The sequence below is a fragment of the Fundulus heteroclitus genome, chromosome 14 (genome assembly GCF_011125445.2).
Source record: "Fundulus heteroclitus isolate FHET01 chromosome 14, MU-UCD_Fhet_4.1, whole genome shotgun sequence".
Lineage (NCBI taxonomy): Eukaryota > Metazoa > Chordata > Actinopteri > Cyprinodontiformes > Fundulidae > Fundulus > Fundulus heteroclitus.
Window position 1 is genome coordinate 11,807,502 of NC_046374.1, and position 17,360 is coordinate 11,824,861.

The 17,360-nt window shown below is 42.7% G+C and overlaps 1 protein-coding gene across 3 annotated transcripts in view; it reads left to right on the forward strand.

The window, feature by feature from the left end:
- The window catches only part of nhsl2 (NHS-like 2), a 159,116-nt gene that overhangs the window by 74,110 nt on the left and 67,646 nt on the right, over positions 1 to 17,360 (forward strand). The window contains exon 1 of one of the 3 annotated variants that reach the window (XM_036146293.1): positions 7,737 to 7,912. The exons of the other annotated variants lie outside the window; for them this stretch is intronic. Coding sequence (XP_036002186.1) covers positions 7,888 to 7,912 — 25 coding nt within the window. The 5' untranslated portion in view covers positions 7,737 to 7,887. Of the gene's footprint in view, positions 1 to 7,736; positions 7,913 to 17,360 lie in introns of those variants that run through there. 3 annotated transcript variants of the gene reach the window in all.

Here is a 17,360-nt window from a genome sequence, read left to right on the forward strand (position 1 = left end):
AGAACAGTGAACAAGGGGGAAAGGGAGTGAGGAAGGAGAGCTAGAGGAAGGCTGAGAATGAGGGGGGAAAAATAAGGAATAGGACACTTTTTGGAGAGGTAGTTGGTCAGGCATGTGGAGGGACTAACAGGAGGACGGTGTTGCCATAACACTCATATATGACATCATGTGTAATCAATAGAGAAACAACAACGCACCTCCCCCCCCCAATCAAAGTCTGATATGTACACATCCCGATGAGAACGCCTGTGTGCAGTACGTCTGTAAAACATCCATTTGACCTTGGTTCTAATCGGCATCTGAAGCTCGTTCGCTCCCCTCAGACTGCAGGAACACCCACATCACCGTGACCTGGTGCTGCATCGCAAAATACGACTAGATGATTTTTTTTTTTTTGTGATGTAGCGCCATGTCGACGATACAGGGAAGATTTATTTGTTTTCATTAAACGGAGCATTGTGGGATCAGCAGAAAAAAAACTGCACCTCTGCTTTTTGGGGTGAAGGACTTCCAAACAATTGATGCATAATTGGAATTGTTTGTGTCTTCTCTAACCCCAGTCGGTCGAGGCAGATGGCCGTTCATACTGAGCCCGGTTCTGCTGGAGGTTTTTCCTTCCCGCTAATGGGTGTTTTTTCTTTCCACTGTCGCTTCATGCATGCTCAGTATGAGGGATTGCAGCCAAGCCATGTACAATGCAGACGACTCTCCCTGTGGCTCTACGCTTCTCCAGGAGTGAATGCTGCTTGTCGGGACTTTGAAGCAATCAACTGGTTCCCTTATATAGGACATTTTTGACCAATCTGTATAATCTGACTGATTTTGACTTTGTAAAATGCCTCGAGATGACATGTTTTATGAATTGGCGCTATATAAATAAAATTTAATTGAATTGAATTGAACACCTCTCATGTAGAGGTGTAGTCATTTGTATTGGTTTAAGAAACTCATATCAAATAAGTCTTTTTTTCACAAACTTTGTAAATGAACCATGAAAAAAGGGGAAAAGTAAAAAAAAAGAATCCTTTAGCAAGGTATTAAATACAAAGTTAAGAGGCAATGCCTATGCTTGCCTCGGTTTTTACTAATACTTTATTCAGAGAAGTTTGACTTGCATAGAACTCTAGTTTGGTCCATACTGTGCAGGTAACACCCCCATATATGCTCATCTGGCACAAAGTGCCTACATGTTCAAACAGCAAGCTTGGCGGTGTTCTTGTGAAATGAGATTTGGATGAAGCGTCTCTCCTAGATGCTATTAGAAATAAGTCTGATTCTTTTAACTCTCAGCCAGAACTGTAACCCTGAACACAAAGCCATTGTTTTAACGGCTGAGTATTGGAACAGTTTGCAGCTGCCTGTTTAAGCACAAATCACGCTTTATTTGACATTTTCTTTACAGCTGTAGCGCTACAGGATTTTAGTTAGAAGATCATGCTTTGGTGATGTTGTTGCTCAGTTCTGCAGTGACCATATTGGTTGTGTTAAATCCAGGTTTTCCTTTCTTCTGTCTTTGTCGTGTGTGCTCCCAACGCTGTCTGTGGCGTTCAGCATATTAGGGACTTTAATCCGTGTCAGTGGTGAGCATCTGTTGCAGTGACAACCCATCCAACAAGCTGAAAATTTGCGCTGGCATGCAAAGTGTTAACTGGTGACACTTGGAGTACATGGGTCCACAATTACTGCATACCAGTGCTTCTCATAGTCAATATTGCACTCACAGATAATATATCTGCAATATACCATGCAGCCCAGGTCTCACTACATGGGTAATCTGTACTTTATTAAAAATGCAAATTAACCAACTTCTTTGCTTTGTGTCTCTAGTCACTATAGAAAACATACCTCGAACCAAAAAGCCAATCAGGAGCATATTCCTGACAATACTTCACTATAGCATTCTATATACAAAAACACAAACATTTTATTCAAACACAGTTACAGTCTGGGCATTTTGTGAGAGATGCTGGAAAAAAATAGTTGATATGCCTATATGCCTGTCCTTCAGCTTTTCTTTAAATAAAGGTTGAGAAAATAACTTTAGTAGAACTATGGCTGTCCATCCTCGTGTTTGCAAGCCTGTTTTTTTCACCTGTGCCTTAACATTACATAGGTAACACAGTAGTGAGACTGTTACATTTTAATTGTACTTTAACAGGCATGCTGGGGCAATAACATGGGAAGGAGAGGCACAACGGAGATGTGGCCACCTGCTCTGTGACGGTGGCAAAAGCACCAGGCTAATTCACTCCCACTGCGAAAGGTCTGCATGGTGGCCCAGTTATCAGCATTATTGTCTCGCACGAAGAAGATCCTGGGCTCAAATCTCATTATGTGATATCTCAGCATGGAGGTTGCGGGTTCTCATTCGGCATGCATAGACACTCTCTGGGTACTCCAGTTTTCTTTCACAGTCTAGAAACATAATCGTTTAAGGGTAACTGGTAACTCCAAATTGAGTGTGAGTTTATGCATCGTTGTTTGTGCCGTTCTCTGTGTTGCTTGGCTACTTCGCTCATAGACCCCCCTTCTTCTTTTGCCTTCTACTTGTCAACATCTCTCATTTCTTTCTGTTAGTTTGCTTTTTATGGTCAAAATAGAACAAATGGACTTAAAATGAGTGAAAACCCCGAGAAAGCCTGGAGAACTAATGGCCAAGGCAGCTTGAAAGTGCTAGTAGAAAGTGTTGCGCCTTGGAAGCTCAGAATTAAGTCTCCTTAATGCGAGAGGTGAAGGCTATAAAAACTGCCTTGGTTTTTCTGACAGAAACAACAAACCAAAGAGTTCTTTAAAGTTGGAGTCTGCCGAGAAGTCAGAGTTCCTCTGAATAGATGACGTAACTTAACTGGTTGGCAGAAGCACAACCATGACGTAGCGATGTACAGACTTTAAAAGTATAACGAGTCCCCTCGCCTTTCTTTGTAAAGAACAGCGACAACAAAACACCCTCATTTATAAACTGACAGCGCCAGTTCCAGTTTCTGAATTTGATCATAACCAAAATATTTTATGTAGGGACGACAATCTATACATGCTCAGGCTGAAGCCGCTCATTTAGACATTTTTCAAACGGAAAGACGCTACAGATGATGTCACTTTTCAGCATCCTGCAGCAAAGGAGGGACGGATGGTGGGAGAAAAATGACGTATGCATGGAGGTAGAGATGATGAGGGGGGGGGGGGGGCGTTTAGGGACAGCGAGCGGTGGGAGACCAGGAATGTGGAGATGCTGAGAGAGAGAGAGAAAAGGGAAGGCAGCTGGAGGAAGAGGAATTAGAAGTGGAAAAGGGTGGTGGGGGTGGGGGGGTGGTTGGGAAGAGACAGGAAACAGCACCGTGGGAACGTGTGGCGCTGAGGGTCTGCTGTTGCCATGGTAACCGTACAGGTGTTAAAGCAGGTCAGATGACTGCCTGTCGGCGCGCTGCCAGCAGCCAGCGACTTACGTGTGTGTGAATGCTTTCAGATTGTTCATTCATTAACAGCAGAGCGGGAGCGAGTGTGTGTGTGTGTGTGTGTGTGCGTGCTGCCTGCTGATGTGTTTGCAGCTTGGTGGGTGTGTCGCTTTCCCCCCCCCCCCTTGTCTTATCGATTGGGTTCTGTGCGTTACTAATGACAAAGTCCGTTGTTCCTCTTTGATTCCGAACCAATAAAACACTCAAAATGTACCCGTCAACCTCTGACTGTGAGGAGGAGCAGAAGACACGTAGAAATTAATGTCTCCAATGCTCACTGTTTGACAACAATAGCTCAGATTGGTACCGAGTCTCCATAACAACCATTAGATGATGTGTACATGTCAACCAGTTGTGCGGGAGGCATGCCAGGAAAAAAAAGCCTTTTCTCTCCTATGGGCACAAATAAAAAAAGTTTACTTAACTATACTAGGATCTTGACTCAGTCAACATGGGTAAAAAAAAAAAAAACTCTTTTAAGTAACGGAGTGCTTGTTATTTTAAGATGAATGGTTTAAAAAGCCCCACATCACTGCTAAGTGTGGTGCAGGTTCTGTGACTCTGAGGGTCTGCTTTTTCTAACAAAGGCTCTTTGTTGGAGGACGTTGCATCATGGATTATTTCTAGTCATTCTTACACCTGGTTGTGGTTGTAATCAGACATGTAACAGTGGAGTGTGTTTGGTGTGTATTGCATGATAAATGTTGGTCCACTGTATAAGAAGGGGTGGTATTTTGTGTCGGGGAATTTCCACAACACCTGACTGGGAGTAGCGGAAACTGTTTGAATGCTAATTCAGGCAATTATTCTCTGATGGTTTGCGCTTCACTGTAGAAGAAAAAACGATTTAATCCAATTCCGGAATGATAATCTGATCAAAGAAATTAGATGTCAGTTCACAATGCCAATGGGTAAAAACATTTCCTCATTAAGGACACCCAGTGGATTGCATCAACCCATTGACTTTGCAGCAATCGTTCCTGCTGAGCAAGCAGGTGGTAATTATGGAAAGTAACTGTGCAACATAGTAAAACTAGAAACATAGTGTAACTCTACCTTTGTCTTTGTTTTCTTCATTTGGTCAGAAAATGTAAACCAAAAGGTTCAGAACATAATAGAACCCTAATATGTAGCGTCAGGTTAAAAAACTGCTAAATCTATCTCTGCAGACTATTTCAGGTCACAAAAATCCTTGCCATCAGAGCCAGGAGTCCGGGCAGAACATTTACTCAACTCAAGAGTTAAGGCTGTCGCACACTGCAATCTTTTTAATTTCTAACTTAAGAAGAGAACAGACCTTCCAGCTATTTCATCATTGTTTTTTAACATTCCAAATTTTTTGTCAATTTATCCTCTCATGTACTAATGTCAGATTCCACTATACGAAGTTTCAAAGAAATGTTGGACGCAGATCAAGGCAAATAAAAGCACACCGATTCACAGATATGCAAATAAGCAATGATAATGAAAGTACGAGGGAGGCTGTACAGCATGGCCAACATCATTGGGAAAACTATACAGTTCATAAAAGCAATACAAGTGTATTAGGATAATATAAAGACTGTGCTTAGTGTGCATTTGTATATTTATGCAAAAACAGACTATTTGCAAGTATATGAACTTTTGCAGATAAAGCTGGAATTTAGACAGTCAAACAGCTGCTGGAAGGAAGGATCTAAGATAAGGCTCCTTTGTGCATTTAGGATGCAGCAATCTATCTCCAAAGAAGTTCTCCAGCTCTGTATCTGAGTATCATCAAGGATGCTGTTTTTGCTCCTGTCTCCCACCATCTGCACTGGGTGCAAGCTTTGTCTGCGGACTCCAAAGGCAACTTGCTTCCTTTGTGTGATTCCAAGTTCCTCCTTTCTTTGAAAGGGATTGCTGCAAGTGCAAGAAGACATCCTTAAAGATGCCAGCACTCATTGTTGTTGAGTTACAGCATTAGATTCATGTAACCTCAGGGTGAAACACTGAACACATTTCTGTCTGGACAAATATCCAACAGCATACGCCCAGGTCGATGTCAACAGCAAAACATTTGAAGTTTTGTTGTGATGGCTAGAATAAATCTCTCAGACCTGCTGCGACATCCTTAACCTTCCCTGATTAAAACGATGCCCACCGCTGGGCTCCTGTTCTCCTCCACAGCAGTTATTGTTCCGCATCGCTGTGCTTGAAACCTAGTTTCCTTGGAGCCAGCGAGCGGCTTCCGCAGACTTAATGTGCAGCTTTGGTCTCGGTGCTGTGGAGGGTTGAGCGCCAAATACCGGCTGCGTTTTCATATCAAACGTCACTACCACCCAAGAACTGGCATCGTTATATATATTTGGCGTCTGCGTATCAAAATGCCAGATTGCCGGTCACCTTATCCCCTTCGACTTCTTCAGGAAGTCGATATCGACGGGAGGAAGGAAGAGAACAAGGCTGGTGACAATAGTCATGATGGAAGTGGGGGAAAAAAGGGAAAAAGGAAGGAAAGAAACAGAGTTTTAGAGATTTCCAGCAGCTACGGTGTTAATATTGTGGTCCTAAATGGTTGTTCAAGCCAGATGGTTGGTCTGAGTATGTGAGAAAGTTCTGATCTGGAGCAGTTTTGGCATACAACGCTCTCTCAGGTTTAAAAAGAACGGTGCAAGGAAAGAAAAAAACATCCACGGAGCAGCAATTAAGTGGACAAAAATGCCTCGTTGATATGAGATGTAAGAGGAGAAGGAGCAGGCTGGGTTGTGATGATGGAAAGGCAACAGCAGCCCAAATAGCCAACAAGGTATGCTGCAGTGCCGGCCCGAGCCTCTTGGGGGCCCTAAGCAGAATTTGATTTGGGGCCCCCCCCCCTCCCACCATGCAGAATCACCTATGCTAGAAGATTATTGACACAAATGTCACGCTATAATGTTATAGGGAATATTATAAATGAATACAGTGAAGTTATGTATTAATACAAAATAAATAAATAAACAATACTTAAAATACTTCACTCTTTTATCAAAACTTCTGAATACAAACCGTCACAAAACATATTAAATAAATTATTCCATCATCATTCATTCATTCATTTATATCACTTGTTTAAGTTATTTAATTGTAAAAAAAAAAAAAAAAAAAAATGATTGGGGGCCCCAAGCAGCTCACTTATGTTCACTAGTTCACTTATGCCTCGGGCCGACCCTGCTGAATATAATTTGAGTGCACATGACATGAAAGCCTTAAAGCAGAAGGGCTTCAGCAGCAGAGAATCGCACTGGATGCAATGAGCTTGCTGTCCAGCTAAGAACTACAGAAGTTTCAAAGTTAAGCTGCAATATTTAAAAGGCAGAGGCTTAAACAACGTGGCAGCTCGGATGGATCCACTCTGCATTAACGGCTCCGACTGGTGGCGGGAGGGCAATGGTAAGGGGGGGATATTTTCTCGGCTTGCTTTAAGCCCCTTATTACCAGCTGAGGATCATTGAAACTCCACAGCCTACCAGAGTATGGTGGCTGACATGGTCCATCCCATAAGGACCTGTACAGTGTCCAGATCTGGATCCAATAGAGCCCCTCTGGGAGGTGGTGGTATCAGAGATTTGCATCATGTTAGAGGCGCCGACCGATCTGCAGCAACTGGTCGAGGCTTTCATGCTACGACGAGTTAATGTTGGGAGTTTGACATTAGTGTCAAACATTAGCTCAGACTTCCAAACAGGAAAGCGAAACACTAAATCAAGCTGTATGAATGCTATGATATACATTTAAACATCACCCACACACCTGTTAGAATGGCACTAATAATCAAGGAAGTCTTTTTTTTTAAAGTATTGAACTAGTTGTAGGTGTCAAACTCAGTAACATGGGAGTGTAGATCCTGCTGTAGAATGTCATTTTAGCTTGGTTTCAGCTATCCACATGCATGTTCAGTACGCTGCATGCTGCCAAAACATCATCTATGGAGACGATGCTTCAAAATAAAATATCACTGAGAATGTTTGCCTGATATGGCCGAAGAACGTTATTTGTGTATAAATTTCTCTCTTCACTCAGATGGTCGGTTTTATTTTTATTTATTTTTTGAACATTTTTGATGCTTCCTGACTGGTAGAGCTGGAAGGAAGCGAAAAGAGGAAAAGTGATGTGCAGGGAGAGGAAGAGAGAAAAAACAACAACATGAGTTAAAGCACAGCAGCCTGCGCTAAGAGTTTCCTCCCTTTCTCCTCTCAGACTACTCCTGAAACTGAGCCGTCCCTTTGCTCCACTCGATCTTTTCCCGCCTCTCCTGCCGTCTCGGTTCTCGCCTCTTTCGTACTTGCCTGCTGATTCTCTCTCAGCCCGAGCACTGAATGAGTCACTGGGTTTACTCCACCGGGCGGCCGGCCTCGCTCCCTCCTCTTCTCCCCTCGCCCTCTCCTCTCCTCTCACACGAGCGTCCTGCTCCCAGACGGAACTCAGGAGCTCAAACATGGACTTTTTATGGGCCCGGCCGGGTAAGAGACATCAGGAATGCTTTAAAGGAAGCGTGGAGAGGTCGGACGCAGCAGGGAGCAGAGTTACAGTGTAACGAGAAGTTCGGCTTCTTAGCAAAGCTCAGGGATGTTATCCGAGATTTCTTGGTCTGAAGGAGTTGGAGGATTTTGGCGCTGCTCTTTTCGTGGAAGTTGTTGGGGGACAGAGGGCTGGAGATTTGAACATGCTGCTGGTGATCCCTCTTTGCATGCGCTAAGGTCAGACGAGAGAGAAAGAGAGAGAAAAGCCTGCTGTTTGTTTTCAGTATAAATATCAGGTTTTTAGTAGGAAAATCATTGCAGGGCAAAGCTTTCTTGGGGTGTTTTAGAAGTAAAAAGTCTACTTATTCCTTAACCTAATAGTTTCCCCCCCCATAGTTTTAAACTGTATACATTCCTGCCAAATCTCCTCTGACTTCTGTTGCATATTCCTAAAAAAGTACACATTTAAAAGTTTTATAGCTAACCTGATCCGGCATTATGTAGTCATGTTTTGCGTAAAAAACATAAATCAATAAAATGAAATGAATGCTGTTCAGTTCGAAGGCTGATTCCTTTTATGCATTACATGAAGAAACGATTATCTTTGGAATAGAGACAACAATTAGCTTTTTGTCAAGCTGTTTCTCGGTTATTTTCTTCACAAAGATTTTTGATCATCATTTTTACAGCTACATAGATAGGTGTTGCAAAAAGGATTGTTTGCATACCTAATATGTTTCTCTGAATATGTTCACGCTGCTCATCCACTATAGAATGGGTTTAAACGTGTTAGGTGATTCGTCGAGTAGTTTTGCTATCGGCTCCGGCTTGCAGTTGGCTGACGTACAGACATGCAGATTGTAGTTTGCCAACTAGACTTTTAGAATAGCATCACCGTAACTGGAGTGACGGACATGGATGTCTATTTTATTCAGCTTCCTAACTTTTCATGAGCATGGGAAACGTTTCAAAGCCTTTACAGCCTGCTAACTGGCAGTGCACAGTTAGCAGGCACAAATAAAAAAAAAAGATTTAAAAACGCTTTATGGGACTGCACACATGACCCCAAAAAACGAGGGTCATCCTTGCTTCTAAAAACACTGTTAACATGCAGACCATCAGAGCCAGTGTAAATGTGTAATTGTTTTTTTTATACTCAATGTGATTAATACAGAATTATTGTTAATGTCACTGACAGACATGAATTTATTCAACTTCATTCCTCAATGTCCGGGTGGCATCATTTCTCTCTGTCCTTAGCTGTGTTCGCTTCTGGGTAAATAAACTGCAAAAAGGAGATAATACTGGTGGGAACTCTAAGTTATATGAGCTCTTGTGTGGCCATTGCGATTAGAGGCTAGGCTTTGTGCTGAATAACTTCATTTTCTAAGCATTAATTCAACTATGTTCTCTATGATATACAGGAGGTATCTGGTTATTGGTGCACAACCAGTGCAGCTTTTTGTTTCCGTGATACTGACCATGCAATGCAAATTTAAAATTCCCCTCTGTACATAACTGAATAGTGGCTGAAAGTGGACATCCATCCGTTGTCCAGGAGGCAGTTGTCTATTTACAGCTTGCATGTGAAATGGTGAAGGCTAAACTGGTTGGGCTAAATGAGTTCTACCCTTAGCCAGATGGATTGAAAAATAACTCAGGACTACATATACACGTGATGTTGTCACGTCTAAACGTGAGTTAGGCAGCCTCGGTAGTTACGTTTTGTCCGGGGCTCAGTGTGCTGCCAAAACTGTATTGATTTTGCTTTCTCTGAGTAAGATTTTGCTGTAGCTCAGACTTAAGGTCCATTCATACCCTACGTTTGGCCTACACGTCTGTATTTCTGTCCGTACGTTCTATCCGTTGACTCCTTCATACCTCCGTCCGTTGAGGTGTGCAATAACCAATATTTCCTCTAGGTGGCAGTGCTGGGTGCCAATAATTCGTCATTGATCAAAAATGGCGACGGTCCAAGACTTGATTTTGTTGTATTTGCTCCGTAAGTAAACTTTTTGTTTGTCCCTGTGCCCCGGACACGACACATCATATTTGTTTGGGTAGTTGCGGACAAGCTCCGCAAGTCGTTCCTCGAATCCCGCCATTGTTTAAAGCCCAGAATTCTAACCTTTGTGATTTTGTTGACATTTTGTACTACAAACTCAATAGCGCCCCCCACCTTTTCCGGTAGTATTGCTCCGTATTGATCCGTTTCGTCCGTAATTGTAAGCTCCCAATTTTCGTGTCAAAATACAGACGAAATCGACGGTTAGAACGTATGAAACACTCCATACGTATCCGTTTTACGTAAGGTATGAATGGGCCTTTATACGACTGACTGGACCAAACCCATCAGCCCGCTACAATCAAAAAACAAACACTGCTGTTTTATTTTATTAGCGTAACAGGACCCAATATTGCATACACTGGCCCCTCATAGCTCAAACCCAACGAAATGTTTAGTCCAGATCCAAACCGAGACCTCCTTCTTTAATCAGGAGGTTCTGGAATGCATCTTCTTACAGTCAGTAACCTGAGGAAACAATGCATGCATCACGTCCAACACGCAGGCTTCACTGTGCCCAGCATTAGTCTTGTTCACCTTCATCTGACAGGATGCCATAAAACAATAAAATAAAACGATAAACAGCCCAGTCTTGCAAATCCATGACAGACATCGTAGCTCTTCTGGGCATTTTATTCAAGCAGAACATTCAGACTGTGTAAAATCATTGCATAAACAGGCTGGCGGAGCCAATAACGCTGCCCTGTCTGAAAGCCTTTAAAAACATCTTTGTATGTCGAGGTGTGCTCGCCCAGCTTGTTCAAACCAGCCCCCTGTGAAAGTCTTTGCTCTTGGCTTTGGAGTCGCTGCGCGGTCAGTGAAGGCTCCCCTGCGCATTCTGGTGTGTAAAGGAGGCACAGACGCACATACCGGTCCGCTCACGTTGCTGAGAGTGCGTTCTGATGGTGGTTTGGAAACTGTTTTGTGTTCAGCTACAGTGGTTACCATAGTGCTGCTTTGATTACATGTAACAATCACACACACACACACATACACACACACGGTTAGGACTCTCATCTTCATCATTTCACACTCTAGTGTGGAAGCAAGAACCGCAGCGCACGCAGTCACGGTGGCTCGCTAGCAGCACACACGCTCAGTATTTCACACGGTCGTTTATCACCCGCGTTCACACAAGGAACGCACACACACACACGGTCGTACACATACTCCACCCATTATCTCTCGCTGAAAAATCGTTCGCCCATTGGCTCTTCGGCGCAATTTATTATGAAAATGAAGGGAGAAGAAATCAAGCCTCATTGAACTTTCATGCAGGTGAGTTGCTAAATGCGGCGGCTCGATTGTCGGAGCAGCCGCTTTGGTTGGACGGAGTTGGAAGGGAAGGGGAGTGAAAGCAGACAAAGAGAGATTAAAAACAAGTGAGATTAATGTTGGAATGCTGGCAGCAGCTTTGATGGGTTTCTCTGGTTGAATGAAGTGCAGGTACGGATGGAGGCGTCACATTCATCTTTATTTGAAGCCTTTAGTTTGAGCACATAAATGTTACTGATCGACATTTGCAGCCCGACAATACTGGTAAACCTCAGAATTGAAGAGAAAAGGTCTGTATGAAAAAACCCTCAAACTTCCAGACAACTGCTCATACTTCCATTAGCTGGATAACATTAGACTATATATGATTATAAAGGCCTAGAGAGTCCTTTCATTTTTGACCTACTTCTACAATTTCTGCTTTCGCTCTAGGAGACAGAGGCACTCTAATAATTTTCGTAATGTTTAGGGAGGGTGAAGAGGAACGGCTATCTAGCCACACAAATAGATTTTTTTTTCTTGGGCAACATTTCAATGGAGAGATCATGAGGTGCTCTCATAAAAAAAAAAAAAAAAACTTCAAATGATTTATGGCACAGTAGTAATAGGACTTGTGTATTACAGAGTTCAAATCAGAATTTCACTCTTTTCCAGACTTATTGACTCATTTGCAATATTTTCACACTAACGTGTTAAATTTCACAGCAGTTTTCTCTCTCTCTCTCTCTCTCTCTCTCTCTCTCTGTATATATATATATATATATATATATATATATATATATATATATATATATATATATATATATATATATGTATATGTGTGTGTGTGTGTGTGTGTGTGTATGTATATATATGTATATATACTCACGCACACAATGTACTCCCTAATTTTATGCTGCGCCAGGCAGACATTGATGAACCTTCCCTCCTCTATACTTTATGCTCAGAGTGACTCCAGCTGACACCAGTGTGACGTAGTTTCAGATTTATTGATGGAATAGTAAAATGATTTTCCATCCCTGCATGATAAGGCAATCAGTCAGTGTAGAAAGAGTCAAAAACAAGACGTGGATCCCTGCAGGTATACTTACTTACTTTGAAAGTAAGGCCTTTTGCAGTTATTCAAAGAATTGATGCCAATGTTGCTTTTTTCCCCTGTTTTCCACAGTCCTTTAGCAGCCGATTTGAAAATAACCAATGCTAAGTAACTTTGTTTACTGGGACTGAAGTCTAGGAAATGAACATTTTTCATATATTCAGACCTGCAATACACTAAAAAGAGAGTTTCTAGGACAGCATGGGAACCCAGGTATTATGACAGCCACTCGTTGCTTTTAAGTTATTTTACAAAGTATTTCTTGTTGGTAGTCAGCTCATTAAGGTCATCATAAAGCGCCACTGCTCAGAGCTGTCTGTCTGGTGAGCAAAACGAGAACAGGAACCAGATGGAGTGTTGCTTCCTGCTGAATCTTCCTCTGAGACAATGGCTGCTGAAAGTTAGATGACCGAGGCATCACACCCCGATGTGTGCATTAGATGTAAGCATTGGTCTGTTGGATGGTCTGCACAGCATCGAGGCCAGGGAAGCACAGACAGACCTCTACTCTGACACTTAGCTCTGACTAAGAGCTGGCCTCAAAAGAAAACATTTACCATTAGCTGAGTTGTGGATGTACCTTGCAGTGGGAGCTGGTTTTGGTCCACCTTGCACCGCTGGGGTTTGCTCTCAGATAAGGTTTAAATCTTTCCACGTTGACTGGGACTGCAGCGAACGCGGCAGAGCAAATTGAAAAGCTTGACAGATGCTGATATAGGACCTCTGGATGTCGCAGTCTGTGTGACAGATGAGGTAAACAGTCAAAGTGGACAAGGGGAGGATCTGTTTATCGCGTAGAAACTGACTGGAACCTGCAGGCTTGGCTCATTGGGGTTCATGGTATCAGCGGGCTTTAGCTGCCTATGTAAAGCTGCAGGTTTTTTTTCTTTACATTGTCTAAATTTGAAACCAACAAGACCAAATACAAGAAGATCGAACACAAGGAGGTTTTAACAGTGCAGAAAAATCATGGCATGGTACGGTTTTAAAGCGACTGGTAGGTTTTGGTTCACTTCAATTAAGAGACACAAAAAAAAACATGGCCACTATACTGTAGAACTGACTGCTGAGATTTTTATTTTATTTTTTATTAATAAAGGTTCAGCAGTTACCTCTGACTGGATGGATGAATGATGGGATATGCAACCATAGAACCACTTAAAAGTTGTCAATGTTGTTTAGGGATTTTTAAATTAGGCTGTGCAGACATTTGAGAATAAATTGGTTAAGATCCCTTTTTGAGTCACTGCATTTTGATATTTAGATTCCATTGTACCAGTTGTACTTGAATGCAACGTGAAAACCCGGCCGTTTGGTCAGAGGGACTCGTCATGACGGCACCTGTGTGTTGTCCTGTCTCAAGCTCTGTGCAACATTTTGGACTCGTTGATCGTAGCAGGTAGCCTGATTTAGACTTTAGCTGATTTAATATCAGCAACAGTGATGTTTACATTCAGACTGACATTGTTTAGGATGAGTAATTCAATTGCTACATGCCTTATTGCTGTTGAAAGGGTTGACATAGGACTTCATATCCCTTCAGCTTGGGTGATTTGGTGGTGAGAGGGATGTCTAGTTTTCCTCCCTGTATCTATAACCTCCACAGTTTTGGTTAGTGGAAGGGAATGGATATGGGTACACTGGGTATTCTAATATAAAGGTATGTGAACTCAAAAATAGATCAGAATTAGAACAATACAAGTTCTGATTCTTTAGAAATCATAAATGGTTTCCACATAGACTTAAGGGTGTATAGGCAGGTACAATGCTTGTAAAAAAAGACCAAAAACCGCGTGATTATGATAAAAATAAAGTTATATACACCAAGCCTCCATCTTGATAATATTTTTATGGTCCTTTTTGTGGATAAATATTTGCCCCACCCAGCACCTGACGCGATTAACAGATATAAACAGACATGGCAATATCTAGCGACGATCATAATGCCGGTTTGCCTGATTTATAAGTCAAAATTAAATAACGCTGGACCAAACCTGACCCTCTGCAATGCCTAACAATAAAGCGGCAGCTCAACGTGTTCCAAGACCAACCGTTATTAATTAAATACGCTGATCTATATTCCTTATATAGGAAAATTTTTGACCAATCTCTATAATCTGACCCAATCTGTATAATATGATTGAACTTGACTTTGTAAAGTGCCTCGAGATGACATGTTTCATGAATTGGCGCTATATAAATAAAATTGAATTGAATTGAATTGAATCTACAGCAACTTTAACAGCTTCATATCACAACATTTACTCACGTCAATCAGTGCAGTCACGTCTGAGTGATCAACAGGTTTAGCGTCTGCTTCAGTGAACACTAATGGTCACTGTATTCCCAGCGACATTCCAGTTTTTTTCCCCTCTTGGAATCATATTTCTTTCACTTTTTTTCACTGGATCTTGGACCTTTCTTATGGTCTACCATCACTCAAACCTTCCCTTTCGCATACCACAAAGCCTTTATGAAGAAATCAGTCTTTACTGGTATTATCCAACATGTTGTCCTACCTGAAATTTAGCGATCCAGTCTGGCATTGGTCGAGCAGAAATGTTTTACTAACCCCAGCAGCAACAGAGCTGCGATCGACTCACTTGCAGCGCTTAGCGCGGTATGTCTCAGGAGGCCGAAATAAAAGCAGCAGCTCCGTCTGACAGTTGTTGCTGTTTGTGGGGCATTAAATATTCAAAGCATAGCAAGCGTTCCAAAGCATGAAACGTTGAGGCGACATCATGTATTGTGGCTGCGCTGAGCAAAAACTACCCTGTAAGTATGATATGGCAGCTTGTTTGCTGCATGAAGGGTTTTCGAGTAACTTGTCTCGCTTCGGTTTGTGAGGAGACAGCATCAGTGGGGGGGGGGGGGAAACATGATGCTCCGTGTTTTCCCCCGCTCCTGTCTTTTTAATCTTTGATTTTGAAACTTGTAGCAGGGAGGCTTTGCAGATGTGCTTTACTAGGATGGGAGTCGACAGCTGTCCTGTGTGTTTGTGCACGTGTAGAGTACACCTTGGGCCATCTGTGTCCCGGTGTACGCATCAGCTGGGACATGGGTATTACTGTAGGGGTCAGGGTGCATGTGTGTGTGTGTGTGTGTGCAAGGTACAGTGATAAAGGAAGATTGATGGCGTACAGCGGGACGAGTGTGCTCTCACCTCAGCTGATGGGGTCAACAGTGTCACAGAGGGGAACCTTAATGAAGGAAACACGTGGGGTGTGTAGGTAGAGAAGTTTGTATGGTCGTCAATGTGCCGAGGTGTTGACCTTGAGAGATGCGTGACATCATTTCCTTTTATTTTTCCCACATGTCCTGTCTTGGCATTTCAGGTGTACCGTACCAAGAAGCTGGCTGCGTCAAAGTGGGTGGGCTACATTGATGTCATACTAGCAACAATTTGACATCGTATGACACGGTTTCCTTTCATGCTGACTTTCCCGTCCACGGCGACGAAAGGCACAACGATTTACAGACCAAACCCTCTTTGCTTCTCAGGTGCAAAAGCGGCAGCGCGCACGGTCGTGCACAAACCCACCGACCTCTGGCAGAGGATGCTGAGTCGGCGCTGTGGGTACTTCTCAGTGGTGGCGGCATTGTGTACGTGCGTTATCAATCACTGTGATAGATAATCTGTGTGTGTGTGTGTGTGTGTGTGTGTGTGTGTGTGTGTGTGTGTGTAGAGTTTGAACTTGAATTTACAGTTGCAGCAGGGAGAAGGCGACACACACAGTCCATCACAGCGGGACAGCTGGGAGGGCTGAATTTACAGCCACTTTTTCTGACTGAGTCTGCAAATAGTGTCATAGACAAATTCCTGGTCTCATATGCACAATCCTGGAAAAGAGAAGGAGAAATGGCTTTTCTTTGTTTGCAGTTTCTCCTTTTGTTCCCTGTGGTCCAGTCACAAAATGACAAACACAGTTCTCGTGTTATCCTTTTGGGTTTCTGCAGACATGCGTTCATCTCTGATTGGATGATTGACCGCAACGATGAAGTGTAGCATACCGTGACACAAACATGTGTCCTCTTGAAGAGACTCAAAACACACCTTCTTGTGTGGTGTTTTTGTGGTTTTGAAAACTAAATATCCTAAGTAAAACTCCAGTGCACATCATGGCTAGCTGGCTAGGTCTTGCCTGGATAAGTATCCGCAGACCTCAACACTTCCACCTCCATGGGTCAGAGTATGTATGGGTTTCTTTTCTTCGAAGGCTTAATTTAGTTTATCCCTTACATGTCTTCTAACCTTGAATTCTCACGGTATTTGAGCGTCCACACGCAAACAAGAATCCGTCTTGTACCGCTCGGGCTTCAACCGTGTGTGTCCAAACCAAAAAACGTATCGGGCCAATCACGTTGCAGTATTTGGATTTGATAGGAGCAGTCCCAGATTGATAATGTGCAGAACGGAGCGAGCCGCACCTTATCAACCTGGCAGGCCAGGTTACATGTCTTCTGTTCTGGTGTCCAAATAATTATATTTTTAATCATCTCTATACTATTCCAGAAGTTCTTTTTTTTTTTTTTACATGTTCTCTGGCAAAGCTTTGTATACCTTTGTTTGTGGGCTTGCAACATCTCTGGTTTGCATGTAACTCCGCCTGCCACCTGTTAAAGAAAATTGCAGGGGAGATATGAATTAATGGAGTTTATTTTTTCAGCGGCTGGTAAACTGAAAAGGTTTAAAAAGCAGTTTCACAAATGCACCTCAGCCTTGTGAGGTAAAGAGCACACCAGAGGGAGGGAGGAGTTCTGATTTGTCAGAGCTATAAAATTTATAACACGTGAGATGCAGCAATTGGAAAAAATATTCCTAATTGGTGGCATTTAAAAAAAAAATCTGATGCAGTGGCTAAAACTGAATGTGTGGTTTTGCACTTGCTAATTTAAGGTTATCAGGGCGGTACATGTCACTAATTTCTACTGTCTAACGTCTTCTGAGCGGCACCTTTCCCCAGCTTCCAGATTTCGGGAAGCCAAAACGGCCGATTATTCGGGCTGATGGT